At 39.8% G+C, this 25,633-nt stretch overlaps 1 protein-coding gene across 1 annotated transcript in view; it reads right to left on the bottom strand.

Moving 5' to 3' along the window:
* CTNNBL1 (catenin beta like 1) overlaps nt 1-24,921 on the bottom strand; it is a 171,776-nt gene extending 146,855 nt beyond the window's left edge. Inside the window, exon 1 of the mRNA XM_061207964.1 lies at nt 24,786-24,921. Within this exon, the coding sequence (XP_061063947.1) occupies nt 24,786-24,815 (30 nt within the window). The 5' untranslated portion in view covers nt 24,816-24,921. The remainder of the gene's footprint in view (nt 1-24,785) is intronic.
* Between the last annotated feature and the right edge of the window lie 712 nt (nt 24,922-25,633).

Raw genomic sequence — 25,633 nt, forward strand, 5'->3', positions numbered from 1 at the left:
ATGTGAAGAGCACAGTTGTACCAGGCTATAACAATGTAGATGTATACTGCGGGGGAACATCTAAATATAGCTCAGTATTCCAAGTTACCTGGCTAAGAAATGGAGTACTTTTCATAAAATGTACTTTCATGTTAATGGAAGAAAAATTTGTTCACTTTTATTAAGGAAATGGAAAAAATTCAAAGGAAATCTTCTATTAACTTTATAATAAACCAGGAATTCTTCACCTAGCATCAAGAAGGTCACATATCTTCAGAAAAGGGCCTTCCAAGTGGGGGCATAAAGTGCTGTTTCCTAAATATCAAACAATGGGAAAGACTCAAATGTGAACTGAACGAGATAATCTAGTTTATCCCTCTTTTTACAGAAATAGGGAAACCTGAGCTCGGTGGGTTTAAGCACCTTGTCTGTGGTAGGCAATAATATAAGGCTTCTAATTCCCAATATAGTTCGTCTCCTCCTTCGCTATACTAACTAGTCATTCCTAACCTGTGTGCAATGGTGATATCCTGTCTGGAGAATGAATTTTGGAGTCAGATTTTCCTAAATTCAAATCCTGGTCCCTCTACTTAGCAGCCCTGGAAAGTAACTTACCCATTCCAGGCTTGAGTTTTCTCAATCTATAAACTAGGAACAACCCGCACTTTCACACAGACTTTTATATATATATATATATATATATATATATACACACACATATATATATGTGTGTGTATATATATATATATATACACACACACACATATACATACATAAAGGCCAATGTTTCTAAAGTGCTTATCACAGTTTAGCCCACAGAAGACAATACATGTATCTCTCCTGGACACACCTGACTCAGAATCAAAGAACCTCAAGGTTGGAGAGGGTATTGACCATTAATAGGTGTTAAAACAAGGATCCCATTTTTAACATCAAAATATTTGACAGACCCCACCCCAGCTGCATTTTTTTAGTATCCAGTGATTGAGAAAATACACAATGACAACAAACAAATACATTTCTATGTATTTGGTAATAATTTTCATTGAATTTGTGGTTTTAACTCCCACATTTACGAGAGAGAGAAGAGAAGAGCAGACAAAGAGAACCAGAAAAAGAGAGACTGATTAATTTTGAGAGAGATTTTGAGAGATTGAGATTCATTCTACAGAAAATGCTTGTGTATACCTGGATTCAAAACCTCTTGCAATAATTCTGAGTCACTAGAGACAATCCAGACTTTAGGAATCCTTGATCTAACTCAATTATCTTTCTGAGGTTTGAAAACCCTTTAAAACATTTCTGCTAGGCATAGGCTGGGGTTTCCTAATACTTCCGGTGACCAGAAACTTAACCTCCTCCTCAATTGCACCCCCTCCACCTCTGGATCACTCAGAGAGTTCATTCAGTTAAGGGGAAACCTTTCAACTTCATAATTTTCTTCCCTAGTCCATAATCTTTCTCCTTAAAGCAATATAAAATAGGTTTAGTCTCACTCTCACATTAAAAAAAAAAACCACTTTATATTATTTTAAGAGAGTAATCCTATTTCATTCTTCCTCTCTCATTGCCTTTTCTTTTTCAGAATAAACACTTTCAATATGAGATGGGAAAAATGTATGCAACACAGTTAAGGGAGGTGTACACGTAATTAAATTCCTTCCTACCTTTATTTGGGGATTTCATAATTTCAAAGCTTTCTGATACCTCTTCAGGTGATTAGACATATGGAATGTCACAAACCCAAGCTTGTGGACGGATTGCTCTAACCAATTCGAAGTGCTCAGAAATCATCTGCTGTTAACCTCACCTGATTACATTTTGTCAGAATGAAAAGGAGTTTCCAAACATTCATTTTTACCAGATGGTAGTAAGTGGCCTGACCCAGAAGTTACAGATGAGCTGCAGTAATGAGTTTTCCCTTGCCTTTGCTGGCTGCACATTGACTGGTGACATTTTACAACTAGGGCTTCTGGCTCAATCAATATTTGCAGGCATGAAACCTGCCAAAGTTAACATCAGGGCTCCCTTGCAAATTTGCTTAAGGCATCAGAACTGAAAAAGCTCACAATCTCTAATGCTGCAACTATCATCAGCCAAAGTTCATAATTAGGGATCAAAGTCATCAGAGACAGAAAATTCTACCCACTCAAAGGGTTGTTGTGATGGTTAAAACATCTTACAAAGGGGCCTTGTGTAAGCTATAAAGTGCTATGTCAATGTAAGGGAATATCATTATCATGTTTTTAAGAAATATCTGAGTGACTAGAACAAAAAATCTCACAATTTGTATGGAAACACAAAAGACCCCGAATAGCCAAAGCAATCTTGAGAAAGAAAAATGGAGCTGGAGGAATCAGGCTCCCTGACTTCAGACTATACTACAAAGCTACAGTAACCAAGACAGTATGGTACTGGCACAAAAACAGAAATATAGATCAATGGAACAGGACAGTAAGCCCAGAGATAAACCCATGCACATATGGTCACCTTATCTTTGATAAAGGAGGCAAGAATATACAGTGGAGAAAAGACAGCCTCTTCAATAAGTGGTGCTGGGAAAACTGGACAGCTACATGTCAAAGAATGAAATTAGAACACTCCCTAACACCATACACAAAAATAAACTCAAAATGGATTAAAGACCTAAATGTAAGGCCAGACACTATTAAACTCTTAGAGGAAAACATAGGCAGAACACTCCATGACATAAATCACAGCAAGATCCTTTTTGACCCACCTCCTAGAGGAATGGAAATAAAAACAAAAATAAACAAATGGGACCTAATGAAACTTAAAAGCTTTTGCACAGCAAAGGAAACCATAAACAAGACCAAAAGACAACCCTCAGAATGGGAGAAAATATTTGCAAATGAAGCAACTGACAAAGGATTAATCTCCAAAATTTACAAGCAGCTCACGCAGCTCAATATCAAAAAAACAAACAACCCAATCCAAAAATGGGCAGAAAACCTAAACAGACATTTCTCCAAATAAGATATACAGATTGCCAACAAACACATGAAAGAATGCTCAACATAATTAATCATTAGAGAAATGCAAATCAAAACTACTATGAGATATCATCTCACACCGGTCAGAATGGCCATCATCAAAAAATCTACAAACAATAAATGCTGCAGAGGGTGTGGAGAAAAGGGAACCCTCCTGCACTGTTGGTGGGAATGTAAATTGATACAGCCACTATGGAGAACAGTATGGAGGTTCCTTAAAAAACTACAAATAGAACTACCATACGACCCAGCAATCCCACTACTGGGCATATACCCTGAGAAAACCATAATTCAAAAAGAGTCATGGGCTTCCCTGGTGGTGCAGTGGTTGAGAATCTGCCTGCCAATGCAGGGGACACGGGTTCGAGCCCTGGTCTGGGAGGATCCCACATGCCACGGAGCAACTAGGCCCGTGAGCCACAACTACTGAGCCTGTGCGTCTGGAGCCTGTGCTCTGCAACGAGAGGCCGCGACGGTAAGAGGCCTGCGCACCGCGATGAAGAGTGGCCCCCGCTCACCGCAAGTAGGGAAAGCCCTCGCACAGAAACGAAGACCCAACACAGCAATAAATAAATAAACGAATGAATGAATGAATGAATAAATAAATAAACAAACAAATAAATAAAGAGTCATGTACCACAGTGTTCATTGCAGTTCAATTGACAATAGCCAGGACACGGAAGCAACCTAAGTGTCCATCGACAGATGAATGGATAAAGAAGATGTGGCACATATATACAATGGAATATTACTCAGCCATAAAAAGAAATGAAATGGAGGTATTTGTAGTGAGGTGGATGGACCTAGATAGAGTCTGTCATACAGAGTGAAGTAAGTCAGAAAGAGAAAAACAAATACAGTATGCTAACACATATATATGGAATCTAAAAAAAAAAAAAGAAAAAAATGGTCATGAAGAACCTAGGGGCAAGACGGGAATAAAGACGCAGACCTACTAGAGAACGGACTTGAGGATATGGGGAGGGGGAAGGGTAAGCTGGGACAAAGTGAGAGAGTGGCATGGACATATATACACTACCAAATGTAAAATCGATAGCTAGTGGGAAGCAGCCGCATAGCACAGGGAGATCAGCTCGCTGCTTTGTGACCACCTAGAGGGGTGGGATAGGGAGGGAGGGAGGGAGACGCAAGAGGGAAGAGATATGCGGATATATGTATATGTATAACTGATTCACTTTGTTATAAAGCAGAAACTAACACACCATTGTAAAGCAATTATACTCCAATAAAGATGTTAAAAAAAATAGATGCTCAATAAATATGTATTAAAAAAAAAAAGAAATATCTGAGTGGCAATTCCAGATATTCATATATAATTATATATTATGCCTTTGCAAAAATCATGGCAATATGCCACCTTTTTTTTCTGGAAGAAAAACCAGGTACCAAAAACTCCTCAAAATCTCCAAGCAAAGTCATTGCAAATATTAAACAGAACCCTCATGTACTTATTAATTCCCAATTTAAAAAATTACAGGTACTAAGAGTACAGTAATTACTGGAGAATGTGGGTTTTACCAATGTCCACGGTGGCAGGAGGGGGTGGTGAGGGGGAATCAATGTATCAAAAATTAACATTACCAAAGGTCTCACTTATGATCTGTAATCTGACTGGCTGACAAGTAACATGAATATGATTTATAATTTAAATCACTAGTCATGAAGACTCTACTTAATCAATTTTTCCTACCAAAAAAATTCTTACTCCTTGTTAAAGCCTGAATATATATCCATCTCGTTTCCAAAGGGTGTGTAGATTTCTTTTTTGGAAGTACGGACTATTCTTTAGCATTCATGATTTACTTTGACATTTTCTCGATTAATTCTACAGCTGCATCAGTAAGCTGAATGTTGATTCTGTTTCTTTATCAAGCCTAACAGGCAGATACTTGTAAACTCATTGTAAGGTAAACTACCTCCATTTTAACAGACATTATGAATGTTTTGTCAGCTACATCAGAACCATGATCATTCACTCATTCACTCAGGAAGTGTTTACTGAGCTAACAGAACCTGAACATCACTCTACTAGGTGTTGGAGGGAATATTAGACATCAAACCAAGAACAACAACAGAACTGCACTGACCTAAAAAAAGCAACATAGTATGCAATGCAAAGAGCAGTGGACCAATAATCATAAAAATCTGGGTGCTAGTGAATCACTTAAAAGTTACATGACCTTAGATAAGTCATTTGACTTACCAGCACTGCATTTAAAAAATGCTCTGCCCTTGCTCTGCTACCTCACAGCATTGTCTTTAGTAAGATAAGGGAGAATAAGATTAAATAAAATAAAGATACAGCACTTTAAAGAAAAAAGAGCCTAGGATTCAATTTCTTTTAATGACAGCTAACTGCAAAGTCCTATATATACAACAGACTTTTAGAATTACTTAAAATCAGCTTTTGACAAGGAATATAATTACAATTATGATTTCAAAAGAAAAAATACTGAGTAGCCCATAAGCATGTAAAAAGGGACCCAATTTCATTAGAAATCAGGGAAATGCATATAAAAACCATATAATATCATCCGGTTGGCAAAAATAAAAAAACTAAAATCTGGCAATATCATGTGTCGGTGAGGATATAGAGAAACAAATTAAAACTTGCTGATAGAAGAGTAAATGAGTACAGAGCTAATTGGTGATACCTAGTAACACTGAAGAAGCATATATTCTACGGCTATCCCAGCAATTCTACTCCTAGGTATACACATTAGAGAAATTCTCAGACGTATGCACAAGGACATATTTAAAGAATGTTCACTGGAGCATATTTGTAATAAGAAAAAAGAAAATTTCAATGATCACCGGATGCATACATAAGCAGTAATCATTAAAAAAAAATGACTGGGAATAATAATCACCAAATTCAGGATAGTGATCGCTTCTAAGAAGGGTAATAAAGAAACTGGATTAAGGACGGCTACACAATGAAATGGGACTAGGGAAGGGTACACAGGACACTTCAACTGTACTTATAATATTTTATTTCTTAAAAAAAGATCTGAAATAAACTTGGCAAAATGGTATGGTTATGCACATATTTAGGGGGGGAAAAAAGGAGACCACTAGAAGCTAGCAGGGAATCATGCAGAACAAGTCACGCCCAACTGGTTGTAGTCCCTTGATATTGTTACTGCTGATTAAGGTTAAGGGTTTACAATACCTACAGAGCACCTTTATCTCAACAAGATCTTTCACAACGTCACTCAAGTGGGCAGACGGAGAAATGTGGGTGAATGGTAGTATAGAGAGATAGATTCATAATAGGTTAAACCAAAAGAGTATAAGCAGTATAAAGTCCCTTGTCTAAATTCAAAATAGCAAATATATAAAGTCCCTGCCAGAGGAAATATGACTTAAAAATAATTCATTCAGGAAACAGCTGATGGTTTTAGTTAATGTCATTTTCAACAGGATGGCCAACTTTAATTTTTTAAAAATCTAATGCATATTAAGGGTGCACTATTAGAAGCATAACATCTAATTCGACTACAGTCCCGTAGCACTGAGTTAGCTACCACACTTGAAAAGAGGCATTACAATCTCAATATTGCATGAGCAGGATAGTACAGGGTCTGGAAACCTTGCCATAGAAAAAAACCAATAAGGGAATGAGAGAAGAATTAGGGAGGGACCCAAGAGTCACCTTCAGTTACTCAAATGATGCCTTGGAATGGAGTAAGCACGTATAGTGCTACCATGAAGAGCAGACCACCTTCCTTTCCCCTTTTGTTCCAGCTAGAAAAATCCTACTCAGCCTTAAACTCCTGCTCAAAGGCCACCTTCTCTAGGAGTCATCCAAATGCTCCAGTAAGACCTCTGAGCTTCCTCAGCAGTGTATCATATCAGCACACAACACATTATCAGCACACAACACGTGCATTAATAAATCTCCATCTCCTCTACTCAATCATATGCTAGGTCCTCAAGGGTAGGTGCCCTGAGATCTGACCCTTGCTGCTAACACCTCAGCACCCCACAGTGCCCAGCTCATAGCAGGTACTTAACCCACATTGCTAAATCAATGAGAGACAAGGGAAGAGGGCAGCTAACCAATGAACTACCCAGGAACCATAATTCACTATTAGCAAATGTATACAATGTATGCATATTCTCAGAATTTCTTGGATCATTAGATTACTGCAACCAGGCAGAATTCATCTGTTCTATGTGTTCTATCTACATATTTAATCATTTTATGCCACCCTGGGCTATATAGCTTAGTAAATTTTCTAATGGTGGCACCAAGTGATATTCAGAGGGTAAGAAGAGTAAAACTCAGATTCAGACAAAGTGTATCCATACAATCTCATAATTTACAGATGAATAAACTAAGACTCAAGGATGTGACAAGACTTGAGCCTGAAGCCATAGAGCTGGGTCTGGAATCTAACTCTCACTTTTACAGCAGCAGTATACACAACCCCCCAGTCAGCTTTCCTTAGTCACAACTTCAGAAACTATCATCTAAAGGCATAATTTGCATCATCTCTCCCTGCTGCCATCATCGTTCAACCAACATCGAAATCCCTCCTGCCACTTTTCTGCCCATGCCGTTAGCCAGGAAAGCTCTTTTCTGTAGTTGCTTCTTGCCTGTTCGGAAGCTCACTGGCCAGAAGCGCTTACTGTTATCTGTCTATATGGAGATTTCGGTAAAACTCCCTCCGCCAGATCATCTGGGGAACCCACACTGAGCCCAGGGGTTACCCACCTTGAACACCAGTCCACTTTGAATCTTTAAACATGAAATAACAAATTAATATGGCAAAGCTATTTTAAATTATTTAAACTATTTCCAAAGGCTCAGACACAAGAAATTCACTTTATTATTTAAATATCTAACACAAAGGTTAGATATTTTATAAGTGTATGTCACAGAGGCTGGGGGAGGTGGAGTACGCATTCAGCAACCAGGAGACCCACACAATGGCTTTGCAAGTTACATGGCACACCTGTTACATGTAATCGTGATGACAGAGACGTCGCCAGCCAGTGGACTACTGCCTCTAGCAATGCACAATTCCATTAAGACTAAAGTGGGGAAGGAAATCTTTAACTACTTTTTCTATAAGTTGCCTCTAAGGTCATTGCCAAGACTCAAAACTGCATTCCACTTTCAAACAGCAGGAGTGACTGTGGCGGGAAGGCGGGGAGGTGGGGAGGCGGGGCGGCGTATACTAGCAAGAAGACAGACAGCAAAGAAAAAAGTGGAGATGTTTTGAGAAAATGGAAAGGGGGGTAATATTCAGAGCCTACTGAATGGCCTGGGACTAAATGAGTGAGAACCAGATCATAAGTGAGAAACGAGTCACGTTATTTATTTACAAAATCTAGGTCTTTCACAGTTGCTTATTAATTCCTTAAGGGTTCCAACATGGTTTTGATCTCTAGAGCCTAGGACATCAGCTATTACCATTATTTCTTTTAAAGCTTAAAACTTATCCACATAAGTCTGTTACACAATAGCTGCCACATTTATTTCAAGGAAGACAGAACTCACATGAAACTGTACCCTGAGTATCTTGTTAAAAAGAGTATTTTTCAACATTATGGGTAATACTTTAAAGTCTGAAAATGTAGCACGATTTTACAACACACTTTCCAGCCCTGGAGTGCCGATTTACCTATCTCTCTCAGCTTGAATGAAGTATCTAGTGTTATGGCATCTGTATATGCCTGTTGATGAGTCCATCAAAAACAATGAAAAGAGATGGCTTCATGTCTGTTTTCTTCTAAGATGCATTTTATTTTCCTCAACCCAAAGGTTTTACTATTTCTAGAAGCTTTACAAACCACTAGAGTTAGCAAAATACTTCTGTTCCCAATAAAGACAAGGATGGTAAATGAATTATTCTTAGAGTCAGAAATATCTCCTCCACCAGAAAACAGAGGGCACCCTGACCACCTGGCCATGTGGAATATGATCAAAAGGAATTCTTTGGTAGCCTAGGTAGCCTCTTGCCCAGCTACGAATTCCCTCTACAAGCTCTATCTCCACCACAACTCTCTCAGGAAGGCTATAAAAATCACTTCAAAGTGAATTCAAACTAATAACTGCTCACTCCAAGAACATTTTAGGGTACTCAATTTCCTAGCAATAGCATCTAATAGATCAGATAAGCCAAAACACACACCTCACTGGGCAGGAAGAAACTCTACCAAGGGTTAAGGTAATTAAGTAAGTGTCTTATACAGAAACAAATTAAATAAATAGTAGAATAAAATAATTGTTTTGAATCATCTCTTTCCTTTTTAAAGTTTTCTTTGAAGCCTGGTAGGTTTTTGGCATCAAAAAAACTTTAGAATTGACTGCCTTTTGAAAAAATTACCTTAAAACAGTGCAAAGACAACTGTTTTTTTTTTTTTTGGCATCATGCAAAGACATCATTACATGTTATAATACCTTTACTTTTTTATAAAGGAAAGCAAAGTGAATTTTCATAAGCATGTTTCCTCTGTGGGTGAATCTCTAGTTGGTTACAACCAACTCGAGAGAGCCATCAAGGCAAACTACCCATTAGCTGTCAATTTAGAATGACTCTAGAAAGCTAGCCCCAGAGCTCCACCAGTATCTTTTCAACAACCTCTTAATCTTGTTTATAACACCTGTGTTAAAGCAGCCTGACATCAATCCTACTCACTTGTCTCAGACTGAAATTACTTAGAAACTTGAGAATTCAGGTAAACATATTAAATACCAGAGAGTCACTGGCTGAAAACCCTGTACACAAGGGAATTCGGCCACCTCTTTTAAACAAAGTTGCATAAATAAGCCAGGATGGGCCTCAATAGGCAAAGTCAGATATAAATCTTACAAAGAGCTTCTCAGCAGGCACTGAGGTCAGAGAATCGCAGGATTTAAAGGAACCATGAAGAATTCTTCCTACAGCTTCCTCACCAAGCGATTATCCAAGCTTTATAACAATGACCAGTAACTGTGTGCTTATTATATACCTGGAACTTGACATTTCATTATCTTTTCAATCCTCACACAACTCTGCCAGGTAGGTAATACCATTTTCTGTTTCTTCAAGTGAGGAAACCAAGGCTCAGGTAGTGGCTTGCTTAGCGAACTGCCTAAGGTCAAAGAGCTAGAAAACAGTGGAGACAGGACTCAAACGGTCAATCTAAGCCCAAAGCTCTTGCTCTTACCAGGACACCATACTACCTACGACCACGTGATTGGGAAATCACCCCACCTTAACTGGTTTCTGGGCTTACTACTAATCTGTTTCCCAAGGCTACTTAAACTTAAGGGTACTTTTAGCAGCTCTACCACTTTCTGTTTTAGAAACCCATGTGTGTCCCAGGCCTGTACAAAACATAATGTACATAAGAAATGATGGTAAAGTAATCCCATTTATATGGGAGCATAGTGCAGGGAGAAGAAAATGGATTTTAGTGGTCAGACACTTAACTTTGTTGTTACCAGTGTGTGACCTTGGTCAAATCACCACACGCTGAGATCATCCTTGGAAAAAGCTCTCACAGAGAGGAAGTGCCTAACCCAGAAAAAGTACTTAATAAATGTTTAAGAAAAAAAATCAAACGGAAATGCATGTGCCAGATATAACCAACATGAAATAAAAACTAACCTTGTTAGTTTTATCTTTTGCCTATAAGGTTGGGTAAAGAGAAAACAGCAATTATGGCCCACAGTAGAGTTGGTATAAATCTGGCTAATAAATGATTAATCTCTTGTTTTGGAGTCAGAGACAGCTCTGGTCTTTAAAACAACTCCAGTCAACTCTCGGGTTATTAAAGTACTGGAATCGGACTTTTATCAAGATCATCAACTGCTATTTAAGACAAGTTTCACCCAACCCACTGTCTCCTATGACTAGGGCCACTGTCATTCACAAACACAGCTTAATCTCCTCTCCATCAAGATGTAAGAGACAAGAAAGAGAAGACAACTGTGGAGGTGCTAAGAGTTAACATAAAAAGATACCTGGAAGAAACCCAAATTCAGCCACCTAATCACTGATTCACTGCTTCATTCATTCATCCCTCGTTCTTTCCTTTCTTCAGTCAAGAGACATTCATTGAGTATTTACAGCAGGTACTGAGCTGGTCACTGCCCTAGAGGAACTCAAAGGCCAATGGGAAGAAAGATACGTAATCAAGTAATTCCAATACAGAATTGTTGGGAAAGGCAGTCTCATGCATGCAGTATTTCAAACCCCACTCAGTCACATAAAAATGGGCCTTGGGCCTGGAATACTTCCGTACAAGAGATAAGGAGCCCATACAGCCTATGCCTGGCTTATCACTTTGTATAGGAATATCTTTCCCTGTTTCAGGCTCAGCAAGTGTTCCTTTGTTCTGCTTAAGCATGTATGTCAATGGCCCTTAGTCATGCCACTAGCTTTCAGGTCTGGGTCCTTCTGCTGCTGCAAGAAAGAGGGGTGCACATAGGCCAACTGTCCAGCATTGGAAGGGGGAGGGCCCTGCTAGCCACAAGGGACTGACGTACACTACTGGAGCTGATCTTGCTCTGTCTCTTCTCTATGTGAGTAAAGCATTGTTCCATCCAGTGCTTGACTGTGTTGTGTTTTCCTTGGCAACTCCAATACCAAGATGCAATGGACAGTGTTTGAAGTGCTCCCCTGGGATTGGTAACTGATGCATGGTGTTCTGCTTCCCTGGATTTGATAACCAGGGCATGGTGTTCTACTGGACAAGAATGATATATATGGTAGACTGGAGGCAAGTACAAGGTAGGGTGATGGTAGCAATCTGCTGCATTCTACTCTCTAGTGTGTTTCTTTTTTTAAGCTACCTTCATCCACTGGAGCCCTCTATTAGGAAAAAGATTTTACCACCTACTTCTTGGGTGTCTTTGGGCAAGTCACTAAACCTCTGTGAACTAACTTTCCTCACCTATACAATGGGAATAAGAATACTGACTTCCCAGGGTTGCCTTTAGGGTGAGACAGAATAACATATCAAATCAAATAGCACAATGTCTGACTCTCAGTAGGCTTCAATACCTGGTAGTTCCCAGCCTTCTATTTTGTTCTTTTGGCTTGGTGACATAGGGAGGAGAAAACACATATTCTTTTATCTCATTAAAAGTATGACAATTCCAGGGCTTCCCTGGTGGCGCAGTGGTTGAGAATCTGCCTGCCAATGCAGGGGACACGGGTGCGAGCCCTGGTCTGGGAAGATCCCACATGCCGCGGAGCAACTAGGCCCGTGAGCCACAACTACTGAGCCTGCGCGTCTGGAGCCTGTGCTCCGCAACAAGAGAGGCCGCGATAGTGAGAGGCCCGCGCACCGCGATGAAGAGTGGCCCCCGCTTGCCGCAACTAGAGAAAGCCCTCACACAGAAACGAAGACCCAACACAGCCAAAAATAAATAAATAAATAAATAAAATTTAAAAAAAAAAAAAAAAAAAAAAAGTATGACAATTCCTACAAGCTCCTCTATGAGGTGTTTTTCATTCACTGCAAATCAGGAACATACTAAACCTATCAGTAGCCCCTTCTCCCGCAAACACAAAGATAATCTGTCAATTGAAGGCATATCTGCCATTAATGCAGAGGCAATACTTCAAGCCCAGCTGCACACCTACCTCCTGATATTATCCTGTTAGGCTTGGTGTCATGCTCCTGAAAAAAGCTATACTCACTGCACTCAGCAATCAAAGTGCCTCTGCCTCACACAAGATGAACCATGGCTAAAAATTGCTTTTTTTAATTAAAATAAGACTTCCTCAACCTCTTGCCAACAGCACAACTAGAATGTGGAGCCCAATATCAGACTGTCAACCAGTCTCCATCTTGCTCTAATGGTGGTCTGAAGCACACAGAAAAGGTAGAGGGAAAATTACTAATTTAAACAAAATGTTTAATCCTCTAATTATGGAACAGGCTCCAGGAATATGGAAAGTGATTTGCAATCTTCATTATGGAATCCCCACCAACCACTAGCACAAGTCATGTCAGCCAGAAGGCAAATGCCATCTCTTTTTCCCCCACTGGGCCTTCTGTGTCCTTATAAGTTCTGTGGGGATGGAAGAAGAAATCTTTGGAAAAAGAAAAAAATGAGGTACAAGAATCAGAATTTCTGTCTCCCCAAGTTCACTATGCTGAATGAGGTGTAAGGATCCCCCAGTGAGAAGCCAGGGAGATAATATTCAGTGACTACATTGGCAGGCTAAGCAGACTGAGGGCCTTTGAAACTCTCAAGTCTTGTAAAAACTGCCCAACTCAAGTGGTGCTTAAGTAATTCTTTTTATTTGCTGAGAAGTCCTGTCATCAGTGGTAAGAGATGCACAGAAAATTAGGTGGTGCCCACCAATGGCACCTCTGGTCAGAAGGAAATCTGTTCCTCTGCGGATATGCTTGTACCATTGCTAATTTGTGTTAATCTCTGCCCGTTCGGATCTCTACGTGCTAACTCAGGAAAAAAAGTCCCTACCAACTAACTCTGACAAGTCTGATAGCAGAACTCCCACTGGAGAATCAGCAGACAGCAAAGGCAGGCAATTATTCCCCTTCATTAGAGAGAGTTCTTTTTAATTTTTTTTTTTTTTTTAATTTTGAAAACAAAAAGTAGCCATTCACAGGCACTGCTCACTGCAGTCACTTATACAACTGGCAGAAACTGAAATTTCCCCCAAGCCAACTGAAAAAGATGTCCTGGAAGTAACCAGAAATGACTGTGCCCCTTTAATTACCCACTGTAATGTAAAACCAGACATAGAGAGGATGGCCACAGCAGATCTGGGCAAAACAGTGGTGATATTTAATCATCAGTCCAGACCATCTGCAACTGTTTTGCAGAAGCACATAAAGTTTATGGATTCCAAAGCTTCCTACAAGTTACCAGGTGCTGAGGGTCAGCTGCATTGTCCTCAGGTCCACCAGAGGCTGCTTTCTTCATTCTCTCCAGGCCAGGGTGCTCAACAAAAGGCACCAAGCCCACATTTTCTGTGCCAAGCCTGGCACTAGGAGAGTGTTGCTTCTTGATTAAGCCAGAACCCAGATTAAATGTTTAGAACTGGGAGATTCTGAAAACAACCTAGGCGGGAAAGCAATTATTCTAGGGAGAGCACAGCTTCAGCTGCGGCCCTCCGCAGCACAAAGGTGAATTCTATCCCCTTTGAACGACTAAGCTGGCCAGATTGCTCCCCTACAATCTATTCTCCATTCCGCAGAGGCAGTGATCTTTTAAAACTTAACCAAACTGTGTCAGTCCACAGCTTAAAACCCCTAATGGTTTCCCAATGTACCAACAATAACATCTAAACATTTTAGGGCTTCCCATCCTCCCCACAGCAGACCTCTCTGTCCTTATCTCTGTCCCTGCCTCACTCATCATGCTCTAGGCCATACTGCCTCAAACATGACAAGCTTCCTCCCACCTTAGGACTTTTGCAGTGGTTTTCCCCTTGGCTTACATTGCTATTCCCACAGCTCTTCATGTGGCTGGATCCTTCTCAGTATTCATTCTCAGCTTAAATGTTACCTCCTCAGAGAGGCCTTCTGGAACCTTCTGATGATCCCCAATCATTCAATTACATCAGCCCATTTTTCCCTTCATATCTCTATTTAAAATATCTTGTTTTTCTTTCTCTAGTACTATTTGTTTGCATGTTTAGGTGTTCTTATTTATTTGTATTTGTTTTTCTTGTATATTTTCTGTCTTGCCTCCCTGGGTATAAGTTCTATAAAGACAAGGGACAGCAACTGTCTTGTGTATCACTCTATTCCTGATGCCTAGTATAACATCCTGCATTTAGTGGGTGTTGAATAATTTAAAAATGAAAGGCTCGATATGGATTACTAATCTGAATGAAGTTTACTAGCCCTTGGAAATCTGGATTGGCTCACAGCCTGACGGTGAGCATGTGTCATAATGCCCTAGAAACATACAAAACACCAGCAGAGAACTGATGTACTATTAATGGTTAAGTCTATTAAAGATTCCAAAAGTAATTTTAAACTTAGTTGCTCTTAACTGGAGGGGGGGGGTCAAATAAAAATGTAATTAATCCTCAATTTTATGTACTAACAGAATAAGCACATGAATAATGCCAAAGTGTTCAATAATTGATCATACCTGCCTTTGGAATATAGTCAGACACAGTCAGAGAGAAGCATCATAATACTCTGTGCTTGACTTCAAATCCTTCTCAGTTCAGTCACTGACTTTGGACACTGCTGGGTAGTTGAAGGGAAGTCTAAGGAGCCAAAGTAGACAATCTGCTTACAGGAAACTGATAATCTAAAATGAGTTAAGAGATGAAAATGCACTGTGGTAGTCTCACTAGATCTTTCACTGAACTCAGGATGAAGGTAATCTAGTTTCTGTTTACCAACCCACAATGGAGCTGGGGTTCCAAAGTTTAGGCCAACACACTTTCAGATCACTCACTCCTGGAACTCTGTGGAAAAGAAAATGTTCTTGAACTATTCAGCTGAAATACTAGAATCAAATGGCTGGCCTTGGAGAAGGTAAGAGTACTCCTGCTATACTTTCTCCTAATTCCATTTTCCCTACAGCTATACAAGACTCAGACCAAAACCAGTCACTTCCTTCAGGAACATTAAGGGAAAAAAAGAAAAAGAAAAGAGTAATTTGTAAATGAGATTCCTGGCACTAGAAAAGAGGAAAACTGAGATATCTTAGTAATATTAAAGCGACCTGGGGAAAAGAATTACTGTGTTGATGACATAATCCTTGATATCAATGACTGTTAACTGTGGTAGAATAGGGTTATACTTTAATCTATTGAGAACAGTTCTATACTGTGGAATGTGTGCGTGACAAACTGTTCTCATTTCCTTTTATAGCATTCTAAACCTTAATCTCCAAGACACCAGTGACCTCGGGAATACTAAGGCAGCTTTGCGAAATTCGAGAAAAACAATTTTTCCTTTTGCTATACCATATGTGTTGTTTATAATTATATCAATAATAAAAATTAACAGCTAGCATGTACTGGGCACTTACCATGTGTCAGGCACTATACTACTTAGCGCTACCCACACTGTCTCATTTAATCCTGTTATCTTTAAAAAAAGGATGGTAAAGTGGAGATTTTTAAAAAGATGGTGGGGCAGAGACAGACCCTATTATGTAATCTGCATTTTAAAGATGAAGACCTGAGGCTTACAGAGGTTAATTAAGTGACCCAAGGTCACAGAGCTACCAAGTAGCAGAGGTGGGATTCAAACACAGGCAGCAGTCTGCCTGACCCAGAGTTATTGTTCATCCACTACACTAAACATTAAAAGACGTCTAAAATGGGCACACTCAGAAGGGCATGTATTTTGAATTATTTTCTCCAACAGTGCTGACAAGCTATCTTGAACCATCTACATTCTCCAATGTAGTCATTTATACATGTGAAAACTTCTCTACTGGGGTCTTATAAATGCACCACCCCCAATTTAAACAGTGACACCTTGTGAGAGACTGCAGAAAGGTATGGCTGTCTTCCTCAATTCACCTCCAAAATTAGGCATCTCAATAAGACCTATCTCCAAGGAAGCTGAAATAGGTAGGACTGGAGTCTATGACCAGAGAAGGGTGTTCTGTTGGCACACAGAGGAAATAAACCCACATTCATCGTGCCAATATGAGATCCACAAAGAAAAAAATGAAGACAAACTAGAAGGCTAATTATTTGACAAAGTCCCAAGAGTCTAAACTAAGATGGTGGCAACTGAAATAGAAAAGAAGGGATAGACAAAAGGCTCCCGAAGAAGCAACAACTCCCCTGCAAAGCCTTTCCAAGTTCCCAACGGCAGGGCTGCTCCTGCCTCTATGCCACCACATCTTATTCATGCAATGGCACTGTGTACTAGATTATCAATTCTCAAATCTGTGGGATGCTCCCCCTTAGACTGTAAGCTCCATGAGAGCAAGAACTGTGACTTATGCATTTTCAGATCCTAACACCCTCTTGACTCCTGAGAAAAGAGCTAGCCCTCTGCTCAAGAGTTTGTATTTTCCAAGAGGAAAAGAACCTTGCCTTTCATCTTTAAGCCCCTTCATCTTTGAGAACTAGCTCCAGGGCTTTTTTCAAGTCTGCTGGACAGCTACACCCTTGACTAAAAGGCAGAATTGGGGGTAGGTGATAAGGGGGCGGGTGGAGAGATGCAGAGAATTATGTGATACCAGAGCATATGGTCAGAATGTTCAGTAGTCACATGAAACCTAAATCAGGACTAGTGAGCTAAGAGTTTACATAAAGATGCTGAAAGACAAAAGAATGGATGATTCCTCTAAGATGAGGAACCAGGTTATAGAATAAAATTCTAGTGAAGAGGCTCTAAACAAACACATGAAAGGATGCTCAACATCACTAATCATTAGAGAAATGCAAATCAAAACTACAATGAGGTATCACCTCACACCGGTCAGAATGGCCATTATCAAAAAATATACAAACAATAAATGCTGGAGAGGGTGTGGAGAAAAGGGAACACTCTTGCACTGTTGGTGGGAATGTAAGTTGATATAGCCACTATGGAGAACAGTATGGAGGTTCCTTAAAAAACTAAAAATAGAACTACCATACGACCCAGCAATCCCACTACTCGGCATATACCCTGAGAAAACCATAATTCAAAAAGAGTCATGTAGCACAATGTTCATTGCAGTTCTATTTACAATAGTCAGGACATGGAAGCAACCTAAGTGTCCATCAACAGATGAATGGATAAAGAAGATGTGGCACATATATACAATGGAATATTACTCAGCCATAAAAAGAAATGAAATTGAGCTATTTGTAGTGAGGTGGATGGACCTAGATAGAGTCTGTCATACAGAGTGAAGTAAGTCAGAAAGAGAAAAACAAATACCATATGCTAACACATATATATGGAATCTTAAAAAAAAATGGTTCTGAAGAACCTAGGGGCAGGACAGGAATAAAGACGCAGACGTAGAGAATGGATTTGAGGACACAGGGAGGGGGAAGGGTAAGCTGGGACGAAGTGAGAGAGTGGCATGGACATATATACACTACCAAATGTAAAATAGATAGCTAGTGGGCAGCAGCTGCATAGCACAGGGAGATCAGCTCGGTGCTTTGTGACCACCTAGAGGGGTGGGATAGGGAGGATGGGAGGGAGACGCAAGAGGAGGAGATATGGGGATATATGTATTTGTATAGCTGATTCACTTTGTTATAAAGCAGAAACTAACACACCATTGTAAAGCAATTATACTCCAAGAAAGATGTTAAAAAAAAAAAATGAGGCTCTAGAGGTTATCATACTAAGTGAAGTAAATCAAAGACAATACCATATGATATCACTTATATGTAGAATATAAAATATGACACAAATGGACTTACCTACAAAACAGAAACAGACTCACAGACATAGAAAACAAATTTATGGTTACCAAAGGGGAAAGGGGGTGGGGAAGGGGTAAATTAGAAGTTTGGGATTAGCAGATACAAACTAATATATATAAAATAGATACACAACAAGGTCCTCTGTACAGCACAGAGAAGGACAATTCAGTAACTGAAGTAATGGATTTGAATCAAACTTTCTTGAAGTCTAACATGAAAGCAAAGAGATACAAGCCAGCAAGCAGACAAGATATTAGAACAAAAGCTTTCCAAAAGAGCATATTTGAAGGCACATACTGGTTCATTCACTCAATCATTAAACAATCATTTATTAGGCATCAACTAGCAGAGAGACACTCTCTAGGTGCTGGTCCCTGCCTCTCAGTTCACTGCCTAGGGTGCAAGGGGGCACATAAATACAATGTATTTTGCGAGTATGAAAAGAACTCATCACGGGAAAAAGAGAAGATAAGGTTACAAAGGGAGGAAGTGAACTTAAGAAAAAACATCACTCAGAAGATGAAACAGAAAACACCCTGAAGTGGGAATATCAATAAGAATAGCAATTTATTTGTTACTTATAGTCCCACTAACAATAAGTAACTTCAAAAAGCACTAGTCTAAACTGTCATGCAAGAAGAGCCTATTTCATGATGCTGTAAAGTGACATCATGATTATGACAATATTCTCAGAGTTAGAGGTAAAATGGGGCTACCAAAGAATGAAAGATATATTTGAGCACAAGTGTCCAGGCTTCCAATAATGTTTCTTATACACACACCATCAACAAAAAAACAGAACAGAAAAGCTCGGTTATAAGCTACAACACAACCCTAAGAAAAAAAAGCAGATAATAAGAAGTACAAACAATAAACACATGCAAGGCAAAAATGCTTATTAAAGCAAATGAACTAACACTTTATATACCTACTACATTAATGAGAAAAAAATAAATTATGACAACTAGTAGTATCGAGATTGCAGTAAAATTGGAACACACACTACCATTAGCGCTGTAAACTGCTAAAGGATTACTTCCACATGAGCACTGTGTATTGCTTAACATACCTGCAGCTGAGGCAACCCCATCATCTCCTGCCACTCCCCTCCATTCACTCAATGCTCTGAACATTTCACTCCCATGCTTTTGCTGTCACTAATCCTAGTCAAGAATGACTCTCCTCAGCCTCCTTCAGTACCCCCAGAATTTCTATTCATTCATCAGGGCTGAGATTCCAATGTCATCTCCTTTTCCTCAATGACCAAACCAAATCCATTCCCAGCAATACATCCCCTCTCCAGGCACATCCAATCGTTCCTTCCATTGTGCTCCCATAATAGTTTATTCATACAGTTAGTTGTTGAAAGGTCTGTCTCGCTCCTTAACTATGAATTCTTTAAGGTCCAAGACCATATCTTAATAATTTTAGCCCATGCAATACTTCGCACAGGAGATGATGGCACATGATAATTACTAACGACAGATGTGAGGGGAAAAATGCCACATGAATAAAGAAGTTCACTGCAATATTATCTCCAAGAACAAAACCTGGAAACCACCTAAGTACTCGATTATAGAGGAGCAATTTAGGGGAAAATGGTTGGTCTATCACTTGAGCAAAAAGTATGAAAACATTAAAAACAACATGAAGACTATGTAGAAACACAAAATATTTCTGGCAATGTTAAATTAAAGCACAGAACACAAAACAGTATATATACAATGGTTATAGCCATGCAAAATACACAAGGACTGTGGGAATATAAAAATATTTTATTGGATTAGGGTAGTAGTTTCCCTTTTCTTGAATACTTTAATACTATTCCTGTCAGATTACTGTCATTAAAATTTTTTACTTCAAAAGAAAGAAATAAGAAGGAAAAAGGAGAAAGATTATAGATTCCAATAAGCCCCTGCAATCCAAGGAAATGCTATATTACTGACTGATAGGTGACAAGAGGAGTGGGTGTCTGCAATATTGCCAAAACCAAGGGTCCCTGACCCCAATGTGCCTCAAAGAGAATACTTCTCATGTCACAAAATAAGTCATTCCCAATGAGCCAAACTGCACTAAATGTGAATTCTTTATTGCAAAACTTCAAAGGTAAGAACTTTTTCCAGACATCTGTGGAATCAGTATTAATGAGAATGCCCTGGAGTTCATATACGTGCCTATGCAGCAGAAACTGCTCAGCCAAGCTGGGCACACTTCTTGATGAGATGTCTAAGCCTGAAGGCATCAAAAAAGTACATTTCCATATTGGGAACATAACTGGTTTCCTCTTTAAGACTTCTTCCACCACCACCTGTCCACATTGTAATTCTCCTGTCTTTTCAAATGAATAGTTAACATATGTCAAGGATATAAGGCATATACTGAGGCACTTGCTGCCCAACTCTATTAATAGAAGAACCAAGCTCAGCAGAAAATTGGAATCTTCCCACCAAGTTGCCCCAAAAGTGAAATTTAGTAAGCATCCAAAAAAACGTCAAATACTTTTAATAAACATTTTTGGCATTACATATTTTCTTTATTTACCTTAGTCTCTGAATTTTAGGAAAAGAAAGAACCAGAAGTCATATAGCTCAATCTCCTCATTTTACAGTGATTAAAAAAATGATGTACAGAGAAGGGAAGTGACTTATCCTGAATCACCCAGATAAGTAATGATAAAGGTAGGATTAAAACTCGAATCTCCCAGATTTTCAGCCCCAATTCATTCTTCTACATCAAGCTTTTCTTATCCCTTGAAATCTCTGGAGCTCTGCGCCTAAATAATCAGTATCACAGAATTTTAAAGCTAGAAGGACCTCAGAGAAACTTACCTAATCCCCTCAGTAGGCATATAAGGAAACTGAGGCCCAGAAAGATTAAGTGATTTGCTCTCAATATCTGAGATGGCAGGGGGAAAGTATAACTTAAGCTCAAAATACTGTGAACTAATGGCCATGAGAAGGGAGGTGAATGTCTCAGAGAAGATTTTAAGAGGAATGTAGATCATTCTAGACCAGGGGTGGGTCTCAAAGTGTGGTCCCTGGACCAGCAGCTTAAGCATCATCTGGAATCTTGTTAGAAATGCAAATTCTAAGGTCCCATGGGAGACTTACTGAATCGAACTCTGGGGGTGGGGATGTTCAATCAGACCACTTTGTCCCTGAGAAATGAACTTTAGTGGTCATATTGAGTCTACTTTGTAAATGACAAGCATAATCAAAAGCACTTAAGATTTATGCATTCTTCTATACCTGTATTATACTTCAACTTTAAAAGTTTTTAAAATTGGAAAACTAGATTTGGGTATTCGGTTGGTTCCAGTTCTGGCTCTGCTCCTTACTGGCTGTTTCATCTTGGGCCGGTAACTGACCTCTCTAGCTTGAGTTTCCTTTTCTATAAAATAGGCATGCCACCTACCTCAAAGGGCATGCTGAGAATTAATGTAAGAACATATCTGAAAGCGCTTTAGTTCAGCACAGCACAGTGGTTAGGAACTCCAACTCTGAGGCAGGCACTTTTTTGTACCTCAGTTCCCCCATCTGTACAACAGGGATTTAAAACAGTACCTTCTTCATAGGGTTGTTATAAGGATTTAGAGAAATGATGAAGGCATGCAATACATCTTTCATGTCGATAAAAAGTTAGTTTTCAAAGAGCTTTTGCATCCATTAACTAAGGTAATCCTCATGACTTTCCACAAGAGGATGGGAGCATTTATTATGGACTAGATTCTAGACTGTACCATCTTTTAGGAACAGGAAAAGTGGACACTGGTCTTACAGAAAGAAAAGTGCATGAGTAGTGCACGTGGGGAATGAACAGAACTGGAAATAAGATCAGGATTCTGGTTTCAACTGTTGTCACTACCTTGGCCCACAACCTCAGGGAAGTCCCTTACCAAAATGGAGTTCACTTTTCATTTATAAATATGTGGGCTGAATGAGGTTATCTATAAGATTCCTCAAAATAAAATTCAAATTCCTTATCATGGCCCACAGGAAGGCCTACATAGTCTGTCATCTGCCTACATCTCCAACCTTATCACTTATCATTCCCCTGCTCATTCACCAAGTTCCAGCTACGTCAGTCCTCTTCCTGATCCTCTGACAGGCTGCACCAGCTTCTATTTTAATACCTCACAGCCTATGTACTTGCTATTCGTTCCCTCTGCCTTGATTATTCTGCGCTTTTCATGATTGGCTCCTTCTCAACCATTGGTCCTTTAATGTCCATTCCTCAAAGTCCTTCCTAGACCATATTATCTAAAATAATAGGTCCTGTCTCCTGCTCCCAGCGGTTATTTTCTTTAGCAGCTCTGTTCAATAAAAATATATTGAGAGCCACAAACAAGCCACATATGTAACTTTAAATTTTCTAGTAGCCACATTTAAAAAGTTTTTAAGATGATATTAATTTTAATAATTTTCTTTAAGCCAACATATCCTAAGTATTATCATTTCAGCATGGAATCAATATAAAAATTAATATATTTTACAGTCACTTTTTTCATAGTAAATCTTGAAAATCCAGTGTGTATTTTACAGGTGTAGCGGATCTCAATTCTAACTAGCCACATTTCAAGTGTTCAAGAGTAACATGTGACCAGTGGCTACCACACCAAACAGCACAGCTCTGTAGTATACCCTGTGTATCCTTCAAAGCACTTATCATGATCTGAATTTCTCATTTGTTTACTTTCTTATCTTGTTACTTCCCCACCAGATTATAAGCTCCACAAAAGCAAGAACCTTGTCTGTTTTGTTCAATGTTGTATGCTCAGTAGATGCAGTACATATTCAATAGATATTTGTTGAGCAAATGAATGAATCTCTTCTAGCTTTAATATTCTATGAGTCAATGGGCTCATATGTAGGCCAAACAGGCATATAACCACTCATTCAACAACGCTCCTATTTCCTTTCTTCTTTCACATCCTATGACTGTCTTAAAAAGGAAATCACCTGGCTATATACCTCCCATTGCTTACAAGTTCTTTCCCACAATGTCTAGTTTCCAAGGTCAGTTCTATGTATACCGGCTGAGGGAACTGCATGAATATAATTGCTAACGTTTTTCAAACGTTTACTCTTTGACAAGCATTGGGCTAAACACTTTACATTTCACAGCAGCTTCAAAACAGACTTATATGATAGCTACTTTCATTGCCCCCATTTACAAGATGAGGAAACTGAGGCATAGAGAGGGTAAGTATTCTGCTCAAGGTTACAGCAGCCAGTTGGCAGCAAAACAGAGATTCCAAGCCATAGGGCTTCAGACTCATGGCTCTTAATCCCCTATTCTCTACTGCAGAGCTGTCCAATGGAAATGTAAGGCCTGCTATACATGTAATTTTAGTAGTGACACAAAAAGGCCACTAGCTACATTAAAAAGTCAACAGAAATAGGTAAAACTTATTTTGAATATATTTTATTTCACCCATTACCCAAATATGATTAATATATGGGTAATGGGTGAAATATATGATTAATCAGCATGATCAATAATCAAAGTAATCGACATGATCATGTAATCAATATAAAAATTTTACTTTTTTAATACTGAATCTTCAAATTCCAGTGTGATTTGACACTTAGAGTACTTCTCAATTCAGACTAGTCCCATTTCAAGTGTTCGATAGCCGTATGTGGCTAGTGGCTACCATACTGGACACTTAGGAAGTCAAAAGTGGGGGAAAAACGTTGAGCTGGGAGCCAAAAGATCTCATCTCTAATCCCAGCTCTTACTTGTTGAGTGACTTTGGACAAGTCCTTTCTACCCTCTGGGCCACTGTTTCCCCACAAGTACTCCGAGCAAGTGGGACAAGAAGATTCCGAGGTACCCATCCCATGCTGGAATGTCAAACATCTGTCAACAACTGCAATTAACATGGGTCCAGCTTTCCACACTTTAAAATCCGCTTTCACATCCATTGGTTGATACAGTCCTGAAACAAACCTAATAGGTAGCTATTACTGTCTCCACTTTATACATACAAAAGCTGAGGCTCGAAGAGGGCGACAGGACTTGTCCCAAAGCCACAGAGCCGGTCAGTAGAGAAGCTGGGGCTCAAATGCAAGAAGTGCCAGTGCTCTCCCACCACGACCACCAACTCAATGACTGGAGAAGAGAGTTTAAGGGGGATGGTTGTGAAGATAGTTTGGGGCCTTCAGAATAGTTGAAGGCAGCCAGGCCCCAGGGCAGGGTGAGAAGGAGCCCAGCCTGAAGTTGAGAGGAAGGGGCCCGGGCCTTGGGAAGGAATAAACTGAAAGAGCCCAGGAGAAATTCGAGGGAGTTACATGAAATGAGAGGCTAGGACCCGGGTGACAGGAGACGTGAGGTGACCCGGGGCTGAGGTGGGAGAAAGTGAGATGAAGGGACTCTGGTCCTGCGACTCCTGCCCGGGTGAGAGGACGGTCCCCCCAGCCCTCCTCGTCCCTCATACCTGGTAGCTCAGAAGTTCGCCAACGTCCATGGTTCCAGGTTCAGTCAACACCGGCTACTCTGATTCACTCTACTCACGACCAAACCACGGTCCCCACATAGGCGGCTCCAGCCACACTGCTGTAAAGCGCCTTGAGCAGGGGCCGCAGAGCCAATGAGGTAAAAGTGCGCGCGTCGCGCGAGCCGGCCACACTGCGGTAAAAGTGTGGCTTTACGGCCGCACTACCGTAGAGCGCGCTGCATTTGACAGTACTACTTCCTCCCGGAGCCTGAAGGGGGCGGGGAAAGGGGGCGGAGACTTGATGGAGGGCGGTGCGGTGAGAGAAAAGACGAAAGGAACCAAGGTGTATCACGCGCCTCTGGCGTGCAGGGTGTTTCCCTTGCGCTCTCACAATCCATTCAGTGACCTAGGCAATTTTATCCCTCATTTTATCCTCAATTCGCAGATAAGGAAACTGAGGCATTGAACTGCACTGTCCAGTACTATACCCTCTAACCACATGTGGCTACTGAGGGCTTGAAATATGGCTAGTCTGAATTAAAATGTGCTATAATTGTAAATAAAATACCCATCGGATTTCTAAGACTTCTATTGATTACATGTTGAAATAATATTTGGGGTATATTGGGTCAAATAAAATATAAAATTAATTGCACCCATTTCTTTTTACTTTTTTAAATGTGGGTAGTAGAAAATGTAAATTACACGTGTAGCTCCCTTTGTAGCTTCCATTGTATTTCTGTTGGACGGTGCTGGCTCAGAAAGTGTATTGTCCAAGTCCATAACTATTACTGCCCCATTCAAAACTGTTGGTGATCACCCTTCCCTGTCTGGACTTCTGTTTATTC

The sequence above is a fragment of the Eubalaena glacialis genome, chromosome 13 (genome assembly GCF_028564815.1).
Source record: "Eubalaena glacialis isolate mEubGla1 chromosome 13, mEubGla1.1.hap2.+ XY, whole genome shotgun sequence".
In the NCBI taxonomy this organism is placed as follows: Eukaryota; Metazoa; Chordata; class Mammalia; order Artiodactyla; family Balaenidae; genus Eubalaena; species Eubalaena glacialis.